The 16,855-nt window shown below is 40.2% G+C and overlaps 1 protein-coding gene across 1 annotated transcript in view; it reads left to right on the forward strand.

Moving 5' to 3' along the window:
• Window positions 1-5,832: 5,832 nt before the first annotated feature.
• Window positions 5,833-16,855, forward strand: part of Prdm5 (PR/SET domain 5) — a 155,550-nt gene continuing 144,527 nt past the window's right edge. The window contains exon 1 of the mRNA XM_041641533.1: window positions 5,833-5,975. Within this exon, the coding sequence (XP_041497467.1) occupies window positions 5,883-5,975 (93 nt within the window). The 5' untranslated portion in view covers window positions 5,833-5,882. The remainder of the gene's footprint in view (window positions 5,976-16,855) is intronic.

Raw genomic sequence — 16,855 nt, forward strand, 5'->3', positions numbered from 1 at the left:
TTATGAGGCACGTTTCATTGAAAACTTGGACATTTAAATTGGTAAAGATTATCTGTAATAAAGTATTTGAAACTGATGCTATTTATAAATAACGGGAAAAAAGAAAAATAATATTTCACTGCAAGTTGCTGCTTTCAGATATCAGTTTTCATTTCCCATGAAATGTTATAGAGCTGCAGAATTACAAACCTCCACATTCTGCCACTGAGTGAGCCCTAAATAGCACTGTAATTTTGTGCATAATATATTTCTTGCAGCATATGACAACACTGGAGCTCTGGGAGGCTGGCAGGGAATTGGAAAGGAGGTAGTGTGTGGAAACGGCTGAACACAGGCTTCCAAGTTAAAGTAGCCAAATGGCTTGCAAGATCACCATATTATCTCTTCTCCAACCGCTCCTTTTCTAAAAGTCACTGCGGCTACCTCCTGATCTCTACTTTGGTCCCTTCCCTAGATATTAGTGTGGCATACATGTGACCGAATTCTGCAGCATTGAGCATGTATCTATGCTAGGACCCAGACTGAAGAGAAGCCTCACACAAAAACGTGTTTAGTTCTGTTGGGGATAGTTAATGATTTAATTTGGCTGTTTTAGCGTAGAAAGCATTTACATTCATAACTAGCTAAAGAATACACTAGCTAAGATGTTCCACAATGTTAAATCGACAGAACATTAAAACTAACCTCACTGTGTTAGGGTGCACACCTGTTACACCAACACTTGGGAGGTACAGAGTGAGGCAAGGCAGGGCCACAGGTAACACTGTCTTAGTAAATAAGTAAAGTAGTAATGAATCTGAGCATGCATCGCTTATGGCTTTTAGTGGTACATAGGGTGATAGAAGATTTTTTGAACAACATTTTGACTTACATGCTATATATTACTTTTCTCTTAACTAAAAATGTAAGTAGTGAATATATATTATATACATGATGATCAGGGTAGCAAACATATACTACAAAAATTGCCATTATGGGGGAAAGTATTTAAATTTTATATTTTTTTAAAATACACAGTTTATCATTGCAGACACAATTCTTTACTGTTCCATACAACATAAATCATTTGTTTTGTTTAGGACAACAGTATTTTTCTTAATTACCCTCCCTTTATAACTGCTTCTGTTATCCCTTATAACTGTCACAGCTAGTTCTAGTTCCATGGCACTGACAAGCATAAGAGAGAATATAGTGTTTGTCTTTCTATGTCCGTATCATTTCACTCTCATTCCACTTTTATGTGGGTTCTGGGGATCAAACTCAGGTCGTTGGGTTTGTGCTTTTACCCCATGAGCCATCACAAACCATCTAATTGTTATTCTCACTCAGTCTTTGTTTTTAGACTGTGTAGCCCAGGCTGGCCTTGATGTCCTGGAGAGCTTCACCCTGTCTCCCAAATGCTGGGATTAAAGACATGTACCTGGTCATCTTTAAATTTTTCTGTTAATTACCATTCTAAATGGAGTGAAGTGGCCCCTTCAATTCTGATTTTGATGTAAAATTTCTAGTAACTATAAAATTTCCATAGTCCCTTTTGCATTTTATTTGTAATTTTATTCTATGGTAGGTTTTGTCTTTAAAGTGTTAGAGACTTGCTTTATGAATGAAAGGGTGGTCTGTCTTGAAGAATATTTCACTTGAGTTAATGAGAACAATTACATGATTCAGCACTGGACAGTGTTCTAGAGGGGAATCCCCCAAGGCTGAGAATCTGATAAGTCAACTCTGGGTTGCATTATTTATATGGCCCCTGGGTCCTTTCCTGTCTTCTATTGGTCTTGTAGAGATAATCACCTCCATTCTTTCCTGCCATTTCTTCTCAAAATCTCTTCTAGAAACAATAAGTATGATCTCAGCGAGTCTACTTCTCCGTTTCAGTCTGCCTTTTCTGTCCATCTTTTTGGGTGCATATGTGTATAGATTTGCTATGTCCTCTTGTTGAAGTCATTATCTATATCACGATTTTAGTAATAGCTTCGTCATTATTACAGTTTTTAAGACTGTGTCTTTGGAGTGTATCATCCTAGATATAAGCTTTTCCTGTTCCTATGTGTTTCTGTTAGTGTGTAGCTTGTTTTCTGTCCAGTCACTTTCAGTCAACTTGCCTTTAGTATCTGTCTTAGTTCGGGTTTCTATTACTATGAAGAGACACCTTGACTACTGCAACTCTTACAGAGCAAAACATTTAATTGCGGTGGCTGACAGTTCAGAGATTTAGTCCATTATCATCATGGTGGGACATGGTATCATGCAGACAGACACAGTGCTGGAGAATTTGAAAGAAGTTCTATATCTTAATCTGCAGGCAGCAGAAGAAAACTGTGTTATGCTTGAGCATATATGAGACCTCAAAGCCTGCCCAGTGACGCACTTTCTTCAACAAGGCCACATCTTCTCCAACAAAGCCACACATCCCATTAGTGCCACTCCCTATGGCCAAGCATCCAAACGCTTGAGCCTATGGGGGCCATACCTATTCAAACTACCATAGCATTAAGTTAAACGTCATGTAAGCATTATATAGTTAGGCTATGTTAATCTTACACCTTTTGCCAGTCTGTATCTATCACTTTATTTATTTATTAGTATTTTACAGATAAGATGTTGTTAGATATCCCAGGCTGACCTTGAGCTAACTATGAAGCCTGGAATATCCTCAGATTTCAATCTTCTTGTGTCTGCCTCCTAAGAACTGAGATTATAGGCATGTACCACTATGCTTAGTAGCTAACCTACACATTTAACCTGAGAGCATAATTCACTTAATATTTGAGACTTGATTCCTGATAGGTAGTGGCCTACCCTTGTCATAATAGTAATAGTTGTCAATCACCTTTGTTCTTCCTATGGCTCCATTGTCTGTGTATAGCCTGGTATTTTTTGATTTTGTTTTAATTTCCTTCTTCCTTTCATGTATCTGCTTTAGCAGTGCATTCCATATTTTCACAATGGCAACTACCATCCATTCATGTCTAGATATAGAATTCACTTAGACATCCCCTTAATGCTGACCTAGTGGCAGTGAGTTTTCTTAGCTTCCCTTGCTTGAGGAAAAAGCTTTCTCCTTCATGTCCAGAGAGTAGCTGTGCTGGGCCAAGATCTTAATGGTTCACTTCCCTTTCTTTTAATACCCTAGGTATACTATTTCATTCTCTTCTGGAACAGACCGTCTAAGAAACCTACTGGTATACTGATCAGTCCCCAGTGTTTAGTTGCTGTAATAACATAACCTGACAGAAGCCACTTAAGAGGGAAATGCTTTATTCTGCACACAGATGCAGTACATAGTTTGTTGTGGTGGGAAAGTGAAACATACAGGAACTAGAAAGTGTCTGGTCTCATTCATCCACAATTAGGAACAGAGTGAGGAATGCTTGTGCACAGTTCACCTCTTTCTATGAAGTCCGGGACTCAAGGCCAGGGAACCTTCTATGATGGGTCTAGTGAACATAATCTTCCCAAACATCACCAGAGGCTAGGTAATCTCACACAGGTGTACTTGAAGGCCCATCCTCTAGGTGATTCTAGCACATGTCAGCTTGAAAACATGAACAACTATACCTACTATGTAATCTAATTTTAGAATTCTCTCTTTTTTGATTTTAGAGAGGACCTCTTTGATTTGAATCTAATTGATATTCTGTGAGTGTCATGGATCTGGGTGCCCATCTCACTCCCTCAAGACTTGGGAAGTTTTCTGTTATCATTTCGTTAAATTGATGTGGGATTCCCCTCTGTATGATGTGAATATGTTTTATTACCATTGGTTAATAAAGAAGCTGTTTTGGTCAATGGCTTAGCAGAAATCTGATATATAAATGTGTAACCAAAATGTGTGCTATCTCCAGCAATAGGGTGTCATCTTCATGTTTTGGTAGGTGATCAAGAGCAATGCCAATAGCCTGTACTGTTTTGGATGTCTCTTGGACACCACTGAGTAACAACTTGAATGGAGGCATTACTTTCTGAAGCACCGTGCTTCTCTTAGATAGTTCTTAGCTTCTATGGTATGCATTATCCTGTCATGTGGTAGTAACTGCATTGAAAATGTCATCTGTCTGTCTGTCTGTCGTTTATCTGCCTACCTGTGTGTCTATCTCTGTGTGTTTTATGTACATTTAAAGTACTCATTAAAAACATAGGATACCAAAACTTACAGACATTGTTATCTTAAACTCAACCTCTGAGGCTAACCCAAAGAATATTGTTCTCAATAGGTTTATATGTGCTCAGTGTTTATTTGTAACTAAAAACAACAAAAATAAATTATATTTAATGATCTTTAAGCAATATTAATCTGCTATGACCTTGCACTATCTATGGTGATGGAATCAGCTACTTCCCTGTCTGGTAATAAGTTGGTATCTGAAACTTCAAGCTGCCAAACACAAGAAGAAATTAATGGCAAAAGAGGACTTGTGCTGCCTAGTTCCATAAGGAATGTGTCATTGGCTACGGTTGTGTCCTTTAATGGAGTTTTCACTAAAACATCTGCACTCAACTATGGTGTTTATTTCACATAACATTTCTAAAGGAAAAGTTGGTCTTGCCTCTGTGCTATGTAACCAATAAGACAATGCTGTATTGTATCTACATGGCTTTAGACGGATCTGTACGTGGAATCACACTTTGACCAGTCTGTTTATTAAAATATTCCTTGCCTCCTATGTAAGCTTAAATGTATGCCAGGATCCTGAATATGAACTTAGTGGAGTTATTGTTTCTATTTATTCCTCTTCCTAACGTAGTCACGTTGAATAGAATCTTTCATTGTCTCTTTTAATAGGTGTTCTACTATGTTTTGCTTTCTATTACTGCGATAAAACATTCTGACCAAAAGAAACTAGGGAGGAAAAGATTGTTTGGCTTATGTTTCCCATTTTGGCCCATTACTGAAGAAAGTCAGGGCAAGAACTCAAGGCAGGAACCTGGAAACAGGGATTGGAAGCAGTGACTATAGCAAAACACTACTTTCTTCTTGTAGCTTGTTCAGCTTGAATTTTTTAAAAAATACAACCCAGGATCACCTGACCCAGGGATAGCATCATTCACAGTGGGGTGGTAACTCCTACACCAATCATTAATCAAGAAAATGTCCCACAGACTTCCAACAGACCAACTGATGGGGACATTTCCTCAATTTAAGTTTCCCATTTCTCTCATGTGTCAAGTTGACAGATAATCAGGGTAACTGGTCTATCAAGGATTGATAGCCCAGTCTTCTTGAATGGGATGCAAGAGCCCAAGCTCTGACTGGAATAACTCTGGTGACAGGATTTTGCAGTCAAGTCTTAGAAAGTATAATCACTTTCCAGAGGACACCCCTCCATAAATATCCCTTAAATACTTATGGCCAACTTTCAGCTTGCACTAGAGCGTACTATTTGGCCGCTCATTATTAGTTCAGCTCTAGACACAAACACACAACCACTAAGATTCAAAAGTTTCCCAGACTCTCAGGGCTGGTCTCAGCTGTGGTCAGCAGAAGGCTATTTTGGAGATGCTAAGGCTGATGCAAGGCCCATTTTCGTTCTGTATTTGAGGAGACTCCAGACACCCTTGCCAAAGGCAGAGATGGTGTGAGGAGGGCTGTTGTGGCCACAGTCTCATCCGCAGGGCAGGAGGCTTGGGGGGGGAGGGGGCTCGGGGTTTGGGGCTCCCAGCTGCCACTGCCAACTTTGGGCCAATCAGCATGTCCCGGTGTCCCGGGCGCCCTGCCGCTCCGGCCGCGCCTGCCCGGGCCAAGGAGGGGCCAGGCCGCGGGGAGCGGAGCAGGGAGGTGGGGATTCTGGGAGCAGAGCTCATTTCCTCCTCCCGGCCGCCCCTGGCCCGCACCCCATCTCCACGTGCGGCGCCCGGGGCGCGCGGCCGAGCGGCGGAGGATGCTGGGCATGTACGTACCAGACAGGTTCGCCCTGAAGTCGTCCCGGGTCCAGGACGGGATGGGGCTCTACACGGCCCGCCGCGTGCGCAAGGTGGGTGAGCGGCCCGCGCAGGCCGCGCCACGTCCCAGGGCCTGCGGGGAGTGCGGGCCTGCAGGGAGCGGGCGTTCTGGTCGCCTTGCGCGGCTGCAGCGTTAGGCTCGCCCGGGCCGCCGTTTCCCGGAGCCCCGCGCCAGGCGGCCTCTGCCTTCATAACAGTCGGTGTGATCTTACCCCTCACTTCATGTGCAGATGGGCCCCGGGCAGCCTGGAGCACAGTACAGGCCCAGGAATCTCAGAGAGGAGGTCTTTCGCACTGCCACCCTGGGGTGATAATCTGGATCTTCGGCCTATTTTCTTTGCGCGTTTTAAATATTATTTTTGACATTGGTTCATCTTCCAGAGCTGCAGAGGCATGCGATTAGGGCAAGCACAGGCTGCCCCTGTGTGATGACGCACTACAGATGTTGCAGAGATGTAGAAGACAGGATACTAAGCACTCTGAATCTTGACTTACAACCTTAGAACTTGGTGGCTTGAGCTATGGTGGGTTAGCAGGTGTGAAACGAACCAGAGGAGGCAGGACAGAAGCACCCAGAGTAAGCAGGGTCAAGGTTCACTGAGCAGGGCCCATGCTTGGCACTTTATCCATATGTGTCATTTGTCTTTACCAGCTCAGCACACTCTGGAGCCAACTCTTAGTGCTCATTTAACAGGTGAGCAGAAGATCTCTAAAGTTAGACATCCTGCCGAGCTAATGCATTAGACTTCAAACCCATGGTTTCTGAATAGAAAGTGTACGGTCTTTTTAGAACACTCTGTTATGGAACAACATGCCTTATAACCCTGCCCCTGACACCTTCCCAGCTTCTTCCCCTACCCCCTCTCCCCTGCTGTCCAGGCTTTGCTTTGATACTTAGGAAAACAGAGGTTCAGAGGATACCTATGGAGACTCCAGTCTCTGCCTCTGACACTAAGAGCAAAGACTAGTAGACAGTGCTGGGTTCACAGCCTGACCCACCAGAAGTTTCCAGAGCCCGATGGAAAAAACCAAAACAAATATTAACATTTTATCAGTGGCTGTTTGGGAGGGTGTTCAAATGTAAACACACAAAACACAGGAGTTAATACTTCATTTAATTTTGCAATGAGTTGGAGAGATGTTGCCAAATGACCAAATATTAAAATCAACAGTCTTCAAAGCCAAATACACCCATCATCAAATGACTCCCTTGTACTGTTGACAGTCTATTTCTGTTTTAGTCTTACAGCCTGAAAAACTCCCAAGTGGACTTTTCTTTAAGGTTTCTGGTATAACTATAATTAGGAACCGTTTTTTGCTCATGAATAGTAGGACACAAGTCATTTGTTCAAAAGTAAGAGTTATTTCATAGTCCTTGTCTTTATTACTAGGTCTTTTTCAGTAGTTGGACGGTGCCTTTGCTTTTAATGTTTCTGTGTGTTGGTGGAGTACTGCTTGGTGTGGGATGGAATATCTTGAGTAGTAATAAGGCGGCATTGGTCGGCACTCATCTTATGCAGCTAATGGAACTTTTACTGAACACAGACTTTTCACCTAGGTGAAAGTCTTTTAGCATGCTGACCACGCAGAACACTGCTTATAATAATCTAGACTACTTTTGACAGAGTTGTAATTCTAAGATATCTAATCACAATGGTCACTGATGACTTTTAGTCGACTTCTGCTTTTTCCTCCCATAAATATAGATTTTATCTGACTTGTAAGATCAGGCTGAATGTTCGTACATGTCTTTCCCGTTTCACTGTGTCTCATTTTCCAAGTCACTCATGTAAGTCTTACCTGACCACACATATTTCAGGAGGTCTGAGAAGGTAACAGCCTTGACTGAAGCTGTGTTAAGGACCGCCTTTAAAAATGCACATGTTCTTCTAAACAGATTTTGGGATTTACCACGTGGGATCATGTGTTGACAATTATAGACGTTGTATCATACTTTTATAGCAGGTGTGCTTGTGTAATATGCCTGTTTTACAACATAATTGAAATTCAAGTTGTCTGTGGATTTAAAGTTTAGAGACTAGAGTCCAGAATTGGTTTGGGGAAATCTTTCAAGAAATGTCTTATTTGTACATTCCACCGATATATTTGGAATTCCTCTTGCAAAGAGACCTCATACTTCTCTAGATTCACCCCTTTGTGAAGCATTTCCTTCCTTCATAATGACTAATTGGAGTGAGTTTCATCATGTCCTGGCCCTGTAATGATACACCCCTTGCAAATGTACTGATCAGTGTTTTACTTTGTTTGTAGGTAGCATTGATTCTTGATTATTTAACAGTTATACATTAAAGCTTGGGTGTGTTCCTTTAACCTGGGGAAGAGAAACTGTGTTTTGAAGTAGGAAAGAGTAGATACTAATTAATTCCAAACAATGACATTTTAAAGAACGTCATAAGTGCTCTAGTTGACACGTTATCGTGGTAAATGTGAGCACACCCAAATTGGTACATTATCCTGGGAAAGGTGAGCTCACCTGAGGCCTAGAGATGTACAGCTGCCTCTCAGGTTCCCATGCCTCCCACTGTAGCAGCTGTCAACTCCCTGCTTTTCATAAGTCAGACACTTTTTTCTGATGAAAAATGTTAATGAAAATAGGTTTAATGCCAAGTTTGTAAAAATAGAATGAAAATTTAAAAAGTAAAGTTGAAAGTGTGCAGTTTAGAAGAAAATACATGATAATAAAAACCAAACTAACCAACCAAACAAAAACAACAACAAAACAACCCAAAGAGAAAAGAAAAGCAAGCAGAAGAATGATTCCCATGTTCATATAGAAAGATTAGATTTTGTGTAATAATGTATTTTGCTAATTAGTTTTAGAAAGTGACCCCTTTAAGACCAAAGGATTTTTATCTGGCTGAAACTGCCAAGTGATGTGTATTTCATTTTCTTATGGCTGATGGTAACTCACTGGTCTGGAAATAGAATCACTGCAGTGACACTGTCTCCCTGTTTATACAGTCAGGTCTCGCCATGGGGACCCATCAAGGACTTATGTTTACTGCTCTTACAGATTTTTCAAGGTACACCATAGCTCAACTTAAACTGACATTTTCTAAACTTTGTATTTTGCTTTTTTGATGATAACAGCTACTAATAATTAAATGTTTTGTTTATAATTTAATGGAGTTTAACTAATGAAATATTTATGAAGCTGTTGCAGTGGGAACTGTCCTTGCCACTGGAGACAGAGGGTGAATGACAGAGATAGCAGTCAAGAATGCTTTTCTCAGTCCTTACTCAGGCCATGTGGCAAACCCTGCTTTGTAGGTGATGGAACTGATGCTGGGGAAAGCTCTGTCCCACACTAATGTTCACAGAATGTGAACTCAGGTCCTGCTACACATGAGCTGGGCATTGCTAATGTGAAATTTGAAATGTTCCAAAATTGTATCATTTTGAGTCTGCATGATACTACACATGGAACATACTACATATAGCCAGGCATACTAATGGTTGCATGAAATTATCTTCAGTAGTCCTCATTGTCCGCTATGTTCAGCGAGTCCAGTTTTATCCCAGGCTTTTTCAGACCCAGGCCAGCTGGCCTTGGTGAGTTCCCGATAGAACATCCCCATTGTCTCAGTGTATGGTTGCACCCCTCGCGGTCCTGATTTCCTTGCTCGTGCTCTCTCTCCTTCTGCTCCTGATTTGGACCTTGAGATTTCTGTCTGGTGCTCCAATGTGGGTCTCTGTCTCTGTCTCCTTTCCTCGCCTGATGAAGCTTAATAAAACCAGACCCGCTGAACAAAGCGGACAATGAGGACTACTGAGAACTCAAGAACAATGGCAATGGGTTTTTGATCCTACTGCACCTACTGGCTTTGTGGGAGCCTAGGCAATTTGGATGCTCACCTTACTAGACCTGGATGGAGGTGGGTGGTCCTTGGACTTCCCACAGGGCAGGGAACCCTGATTGCTCTTTGGGCTGATAAGGGAGGGGGACTTGATTGGGAGAAGGGGAGGGAAATGAGAGGCAGTGGCAGGGAAGAGACAGAAATCTTTAATAAATAAATAAATTTATAAAAAGAATAAAAAATTGTAGGAATTGAGAGTTATATATTTCCTTTTCAATGCTTCTTTTCAATTTGTTCTGGTGGTTTTGGTATGCTTCATATCCATTTATTTCTGAGAATTCAAAAAATATTCCTTCTTGATTTCTTCTTTGATGTTTTTTTATTGCATTATAAATTTAAAAAAAATAAAAAAAAAGAAATTATCTTCAGACAATGTGTAAAGTGTATATGAAACATATGAATTCTCTATTTCGATTTGGGTTTTATCTCAACTTATTTATATATTTATCTGTTTATATATCTGTAGCTACGCAGTAACCTTCCCTCAAATCTGGAAACTAGAACACTTTTGGCTTTTCACAGTTAAGATCAGGAATACTCAGTGTGTACTCTTTCTATCAAAGAGGTGTTTTTTCCCCCCGTAATCATAAAATGTTAAGTTTACAAATGCAGATTCAAATACACCCAAAAACAAAGATTATTTTACAAAAATAGGAAGAGAATATGTGCAGACTGTCCTGAACCTTTCTTGGTCAGCAATAGCCCTGTAGGTAGTTTTGCTATTTTGAGTTTTGATAATATAATTATTTCATCAGTGGTCTTTTTTACTAGACCATGTTAATTGTGTAAAATAATGGGTTTTATTGTGTTTTTTTTCCATCAATGGATACCATATACTTGGACCTTACTCAATCTCGTGGCTCTTTCTAGTCCCCCATCTTCCCCAAGTGATCTTCTTTCATTTTCCCATATAAATCTGCCTCTACTTCAATGTCTTAGTTTTTTAAATCTTTATTTGGCATATTAGAGAAAGCATGTGATGCTCATCTTTCTGGGTTTGTCTTGTTTTGTGCAGCACGATGGTCTCTACTTCCATCGATTTGCCTAGAGGTTGCATAATTTAAATGTGCATGACTGAATGAAACTCCATTGTGTGTTACATGTATAGTTACTTAATGAATTAATATGTGACATTTTCTTTTGTGTATCTGTTTATGGGTACCCAGGCTGATGCTATAACTTGGCTACTGTGAACAGCTCTTTTATGGTGGTTGAGTAATTCCATATTGCAGTTGTGCATTAATATTTGTTTATGCCTTATTCTACACAGTCATTCAAGCACTCTAGTCTCACTATAGGCTGAGAGCTGTACTAGATACTTAGCCAGAGTAGAAAAGAAAATGGTTGTTCTGGCTCTTGTGGAGCTTGCGTTATCTAGTAGTTAAATTGTGTACTGTGTTAGAACATGGTAAGTACTATAGAGAAAACAGTAGGGCTAGGTGTGGTTGCTGGTACATAAGTGAAAAATGATAGGAATTAGGTAGCCTAGTAATTTCAACTAAAGTGAGATTTGAGCAATGTTTTGAAGGATGATAGGAAAACAGCCAAATATATTTCCAGGAGAAAGACATTCTGGCCAAAGGAGCAAGCCAGTTCAAAGTCCCGAGACAGGCAGGCTTGCATTGCCTATTGGTTTCCAAGGAGACCAGTAGGCATTTCAGGACTGAGCCAGAGGTAAGTCTTAAAATACCTCAAGGATGGAGGGCTTAACAAAGGGAGGGTACTTGGAGGAGAATCATATTTCCTAGAGCATTTTGTGCAACTGAAGACTGGCATTAATCTGATCATTTTGGAGACCTACAGAGGTGGGTCATGTGTATCAAGGATTACTCTGACTGCAGCATTAAGCATAGTCTGTTATGGAAAAACTGTGTAAACAGAGACTTCCCAGGATTTTCTTTCTGTGATCCATGGGAGGCAATGAGGTTCAGACTAAGTGTCAAATTTGAAGGCAGAGGGGACAGGGCATGGTAGAATGTCAATGAACAAGAATGATCAAGGCAGTTTCCAGGGTCTTAGCCTGAAATCCTGAAATGATTGAATTGTTAGTCAGTAACTGACATAGGGAGTTTGCGTGGATAAAGTTTGAAGAGATGGATGGTTGTGGGGCAGCAGATGCTCAACCTCAAGTTTGTATTTAGGATGCCTGTTAGATAACTGGGGCCTGCCACGCATCAAGATAAAACATATACTCACACTTCCTTCCCCCATCTTTATTTTGTCATATATTTTATTTTATATGTAAACTTTACAGTTACAATTGTTTTTTTTTCCCCTTTGGCTCACCAATTATATTTTAAACAGTAAAAATAAAGATTTGTGATTGATATTTATAGTTTTGGTTTTTTTTTTTTTTGTTTTGAGGATAAAACATCATGAACAAAATCGACTTATGGAAAGAATTTATTTTGGCCTACAGTTCCAAAGATAGAGTCCATAATGGTGGCAGGCAACCCGAGCAGGAGACTTAGAGACACACACGGATAGCAGAGAAAGTAAACTGGAAGTGGAATAAGACTATATATTCTCAAAACCTCGTGTACTTTCTACAGCATATCTACACCTTTTATAGGTTCTCACACTTCCTCAAACAGTGCCACTAGCTGGAGACCATGTGTTCAAATACCAAGCCTATAGGTGATATTTTTAATTCAAACTATCACATTCCACTCCCTGGCCATATAGGCTCATGCCCATCTCATGATGCAAAATGCATTTAACTCATTGTTAGATTTCGTATATTATTAACAGTCTCAACATTGTTCAACAAGCACAAAGCCTCAAGTTTCTTCTGAATCTCAAAGCATCTTCTTAAGTGTGGATACCTGCTAAATAAAAAAAGTTACATATGTCCAACATACAATATCAGAGAATATAAGTTCCTATTATAAAAAAGAATAATTAGGGTATAATAAGATAACACTGGACCAAAACAAGACCAAAATGCAGCAGAGCAAACACCAAATCCTGTAGCTCCACTGCCTAAGACTTCAGTTTCAAAGGCGTTAGATGGCTCCATCCCCTTGAGCTCTGCTGCCTGCAATATACATCTCTTTTTGGGCTGGTTCCACTCCCTGTGTGTAGCTCTTGGTAGATATCTCATGGCTCTATCATTGCCAGCATGTTATCTCTATGGAAACTCAGGCTTAACCTTCATGCCTTTATGCAATGGCATCTTAGGGCCCCCTGTGTTCTCAGGACCTTCTTGAAGTGGTTTTACCCTTGTTATACATCACCTAGTCTTAGCAGCTCTTTGAAACCACAAAGGTAGAATCCCTGACTCCTTAGTCTTGCATTTTGTATATCCCCAAAGCCATTCCTCCATAGATAACCATGCCATGTTGGGTTGCCTGTGTGGGGTAGACACTAGCCCTCCCCTCAAGCCTTCTGTTAGTAGTAGCTGTGATATGTTGAAGCAGTTGCTTTCTGGGAATAAGCAACCTTTTAGTCCTTTCCCTTTCACCAATTAGAGACTCAATTGGATGGGGTCTTGACCTGAGGCCATCTTTCCCTTCTAATGTAGAGCAAGTCTCTCCTCAATGGTCCTAATCTCTTTTAACAACTACAGCCTCTTTTCCAGCACATGCAGTGGGCACCATAAATCTTCCTAGGGCTATTTTTTTCCCTCTAAGCTCTATTTAGTATTCTTCTTCTCTACTTGATCTTTTCGTTGTAGACTTGAATAAGCATGACCAGTAATAATCATGCCACCGACTCATTAGCATACTGTCTTGATATGCCCCCCACCAAATAATTAGTCCTTTCAAATTTAACCCTGGGCAAGTTTTCAGGGCATGGGCAGAGAGCATATCAGAAATGGCCTCCAGTCAAGGGGTTTCAGAGGAAACCTCATGAGGCAGGCCACTACTGTATGTATTACTCTAGTATCACCATCGTTCTCCATTACTAGAGGGTGTCCATCTCTGATCCCAGTGCTCAACTGCTATTCCAGCTCTAAGTTCCAGAGTATTTATCCTGGTTCATTTTAATTGGACTTTTGCGGTTTTTCTTATTAAACCAAGTATGCAATATTCTGTTTGAATCTGTGTATGAAAGTTTCTCTCCTTATACCTTGAATTGTTTAAATGACTTTCAATGTTTTTTCTTTGTTTTTATATTTAGTGAACATTTTCTCAAGGTCTCATTTGATTGTTTATATTGGTTGGTGCGTTGTGTTTTACAGATAACATTCTAATTTAGCTGCTGGAAATCTTGCCAGCTCTATTGATCTATCTCTAAAGTTCACAGTTTATTAGAGTTTGTCTAGGCTCTGATGCCACTTTGCCCAGAGTGAATTACTCTTACGTCACCTAGCAAAAGAGGTGTGACTCTGATGTCATTTAACATAAAAGTGAGTGCCTCCAAGTTCACCTAATACAAATGAATTCCTCTGACATCACCTTACCTAGTATAGAGGTGACTCTGATTTCATGATACAAGAGTGAGTGCTGAGGTTGCCTAGCATGACAGTACCTCTGAAGTCACTTGGTGTGGTAATGAATGAGACCATTTGATTTACAGAGGCAGATTTATCTTCAGCTTTTGAAACTGTCTTCCCAATTACTATCTTCCAACCTACTTTTTAAATATCCTCTGAACTATATAGATTGGAGCTGCCCTTGAACTATTCTCCAGAAATCTTAATCTCACCTCTTTGTTTTCCTTTGAGATATGTCTTTAATTTGATTCCTCTTTCTCCCCATGTTTCAATACACTTTCTAAAAATATCCAATTGTGAAATCATGTTTTTTAATTATTAAACGTTTTCATTAATGGTGATGGGGAGATGGATGAATGGACAAAATACTAGAAAAGTAGAATTCGGATCTTCAATGCTTGCATACAAAAGCTGGGGACTTTGTCATTCACTTGTCATCCAGAGTCCGGGAGACTGGGGATAGGGGTTCGTGGACCAAGCAGGCAGTGGGACTAGACAAATTGGTGAGCTCTGGATTCCCTGAGAGACTTTCACTAAATAAAGTGGAAAGCAGTTGAGGAAGACACCCATTGTCAACCTCTGGCCTTCACAGACATGCACACACATGTATGTGCTCTCACACAGGTACACCCACACACATAGGAATGTGCATATATACATGCACCTACACTACAAACCAATCCTCTTTCAAGTAAGTTTTTATTAAAAAAGTCTTTTGAGTTTCTGTATTTCAATGTCTTTAAGTTTCATTAGAAAATCCATTCATAATCTTTTTATTTATTATAATTAGTTTTCTTGTTTGCTGTGTGGGACGGGGCAGGCCTTCAAGCATACAAAGTAGGTCCTCACTCACTAGCTGTATCTCTAGCCCTTAGTATTTCTGCAGCTGTGGGTTCCATCTGCGGAAAAGTTGGTTTGCCTTTCTTTTCTTAACACCCTGACTTTGGTCTTATTTTTTTCAGTTTGATTTCACTCTGTCTAGCAAGTGGATCTTGTTCATTTAGACAATTTTTGTCCGTTCTGCAGAGGGCAGTAGGTTGTTGAGTCCCATCAGTCAACTCTTTGGCCTCCGTGGACTTTCTTGCACATCATGGGCAGATGCCTACTGCATGTCTGACTTTGAAGTTCTTTTCCTAATTCTTTAGTTTTCAGTGACTGGCACAGGCCTTCTTACTACCTGTCTTCTTGCTTGTTAGCCTCATGCTGGTTCTGGTTCTTTCCAACTCTAGTTAGCCTCATGCTGGTTCTTTTCAACGTTACTGTTACACGTTGCTTGTAGGTGCTATTACAGGCGTTTTGCTGAGAAAATCAAGTGTGTAAGAAAGGGGAGCAGAAAAAAATACACTGCTTTCTGCTGTGATATTTCTCTATACTTATGCCTATGTCTATGTCTGTCTGTGTATCTGTGTATCATTTCTGTGTACCTCCATGATCCCTTATTCACAACTCTGTACTGCTCCTTTCACTAGTATTTTATATGATACACTTACGGTGCAGAATGAAGAGTTATGGACACCATAGCATTTCTTCCCCTGATGCCTACAATAGCAACTGTGAATAGTAGTTGTGCCTAGATTCCAGGTGGGAGAAAGAGATAATAATGGAGCCATTGGATAGACTTTGCAGTTTAACTTCAATTCAATTAAGAACTTCTGAGATAGTCCCACAGGATGTCTTCATTTAGGTCATTAGTTCTCTCACCCAGGTAGGTTTTTTTTAACCTGGTTACATTAATATTCATAACAAAGCCAAAGTTTTAATAGTAAGGTGAACTGATTTAGGGGGTGTTTAGACTCTGTCTTACATTCACAAGGAGAGAAGATTGGGTGATCTTCCCATTGAACTGGAGGCATAATTATATTATGAAAGCATTTTTGTGCACAGTACTTTAACAGTGAGACATAATCATGTTCTAAAGGAGACTTTAAACTCCTGTGAAAAAACTATCATTAGTTCAGATATACATGCTTCAATTTCAGATTTGTTCTGAAGTTATAATTTATATCTTCTTTACATACGTGTTTATTTATGAACTAAATAATACACAGTACTTCAAATATTATTTTAATGTTTGACAAAACAGTAATTTCCAAATGCCTTTTGATATCAGCCCATATTCATTTTATTCCAGTTGTCTCTAATTTTATTTTTAATAACTGCTTATTTGTGAACCAAGATCTGATCAGGGACCACATACTCTTTCTGGATAATTTTTTAGGGTGAAAAGCTTACTTTCCAGCTCCAAAAAGCTGGACTTGGCCTACCACCTACAACACAGCAAGTTACAGAGGGGTAATGGGAAAAAGCAGAGAGAGAAGATGGGCCACATTAGCAAGAGGAATGAATAAGGGGGTGTAAATGACACAAGGCTGTCTCGGGCTGCTGCCATGGGGTTTAGGTTTAAACAGAGGGCAGGAAAACATGCATAATGGTACCATCTTAGTGAGGTGTGGTCCTAAAGTTTGTTATTCTCTAGGTCTAATCTGTCCTACAAGGTAGTTCTTTAGACTGTTACCTTGTTTGTCTGTTAATCCCTGAGGTGCATACTCATCCAGAGACAGGTTTCGCTCTTCTTGGTGTTTAAAGTGAGTTGAGA

Source organism: Microtus oregoni, unplaced genomic scaffold (assembly GCF_018167655.1).
Source record: "Microtus oregoni isolate MIOR12 unplaced genomic scaffold, Mior012 000002F_ref0000024, whole genome shotgun sequence".
In the NCBI taxonomy this organism is placed as follows: Eukaryota; Metazoa; Chordata; class Mammalia; order Rodentia; family Cricetidae; genus Microtus; species Microtus oregoni.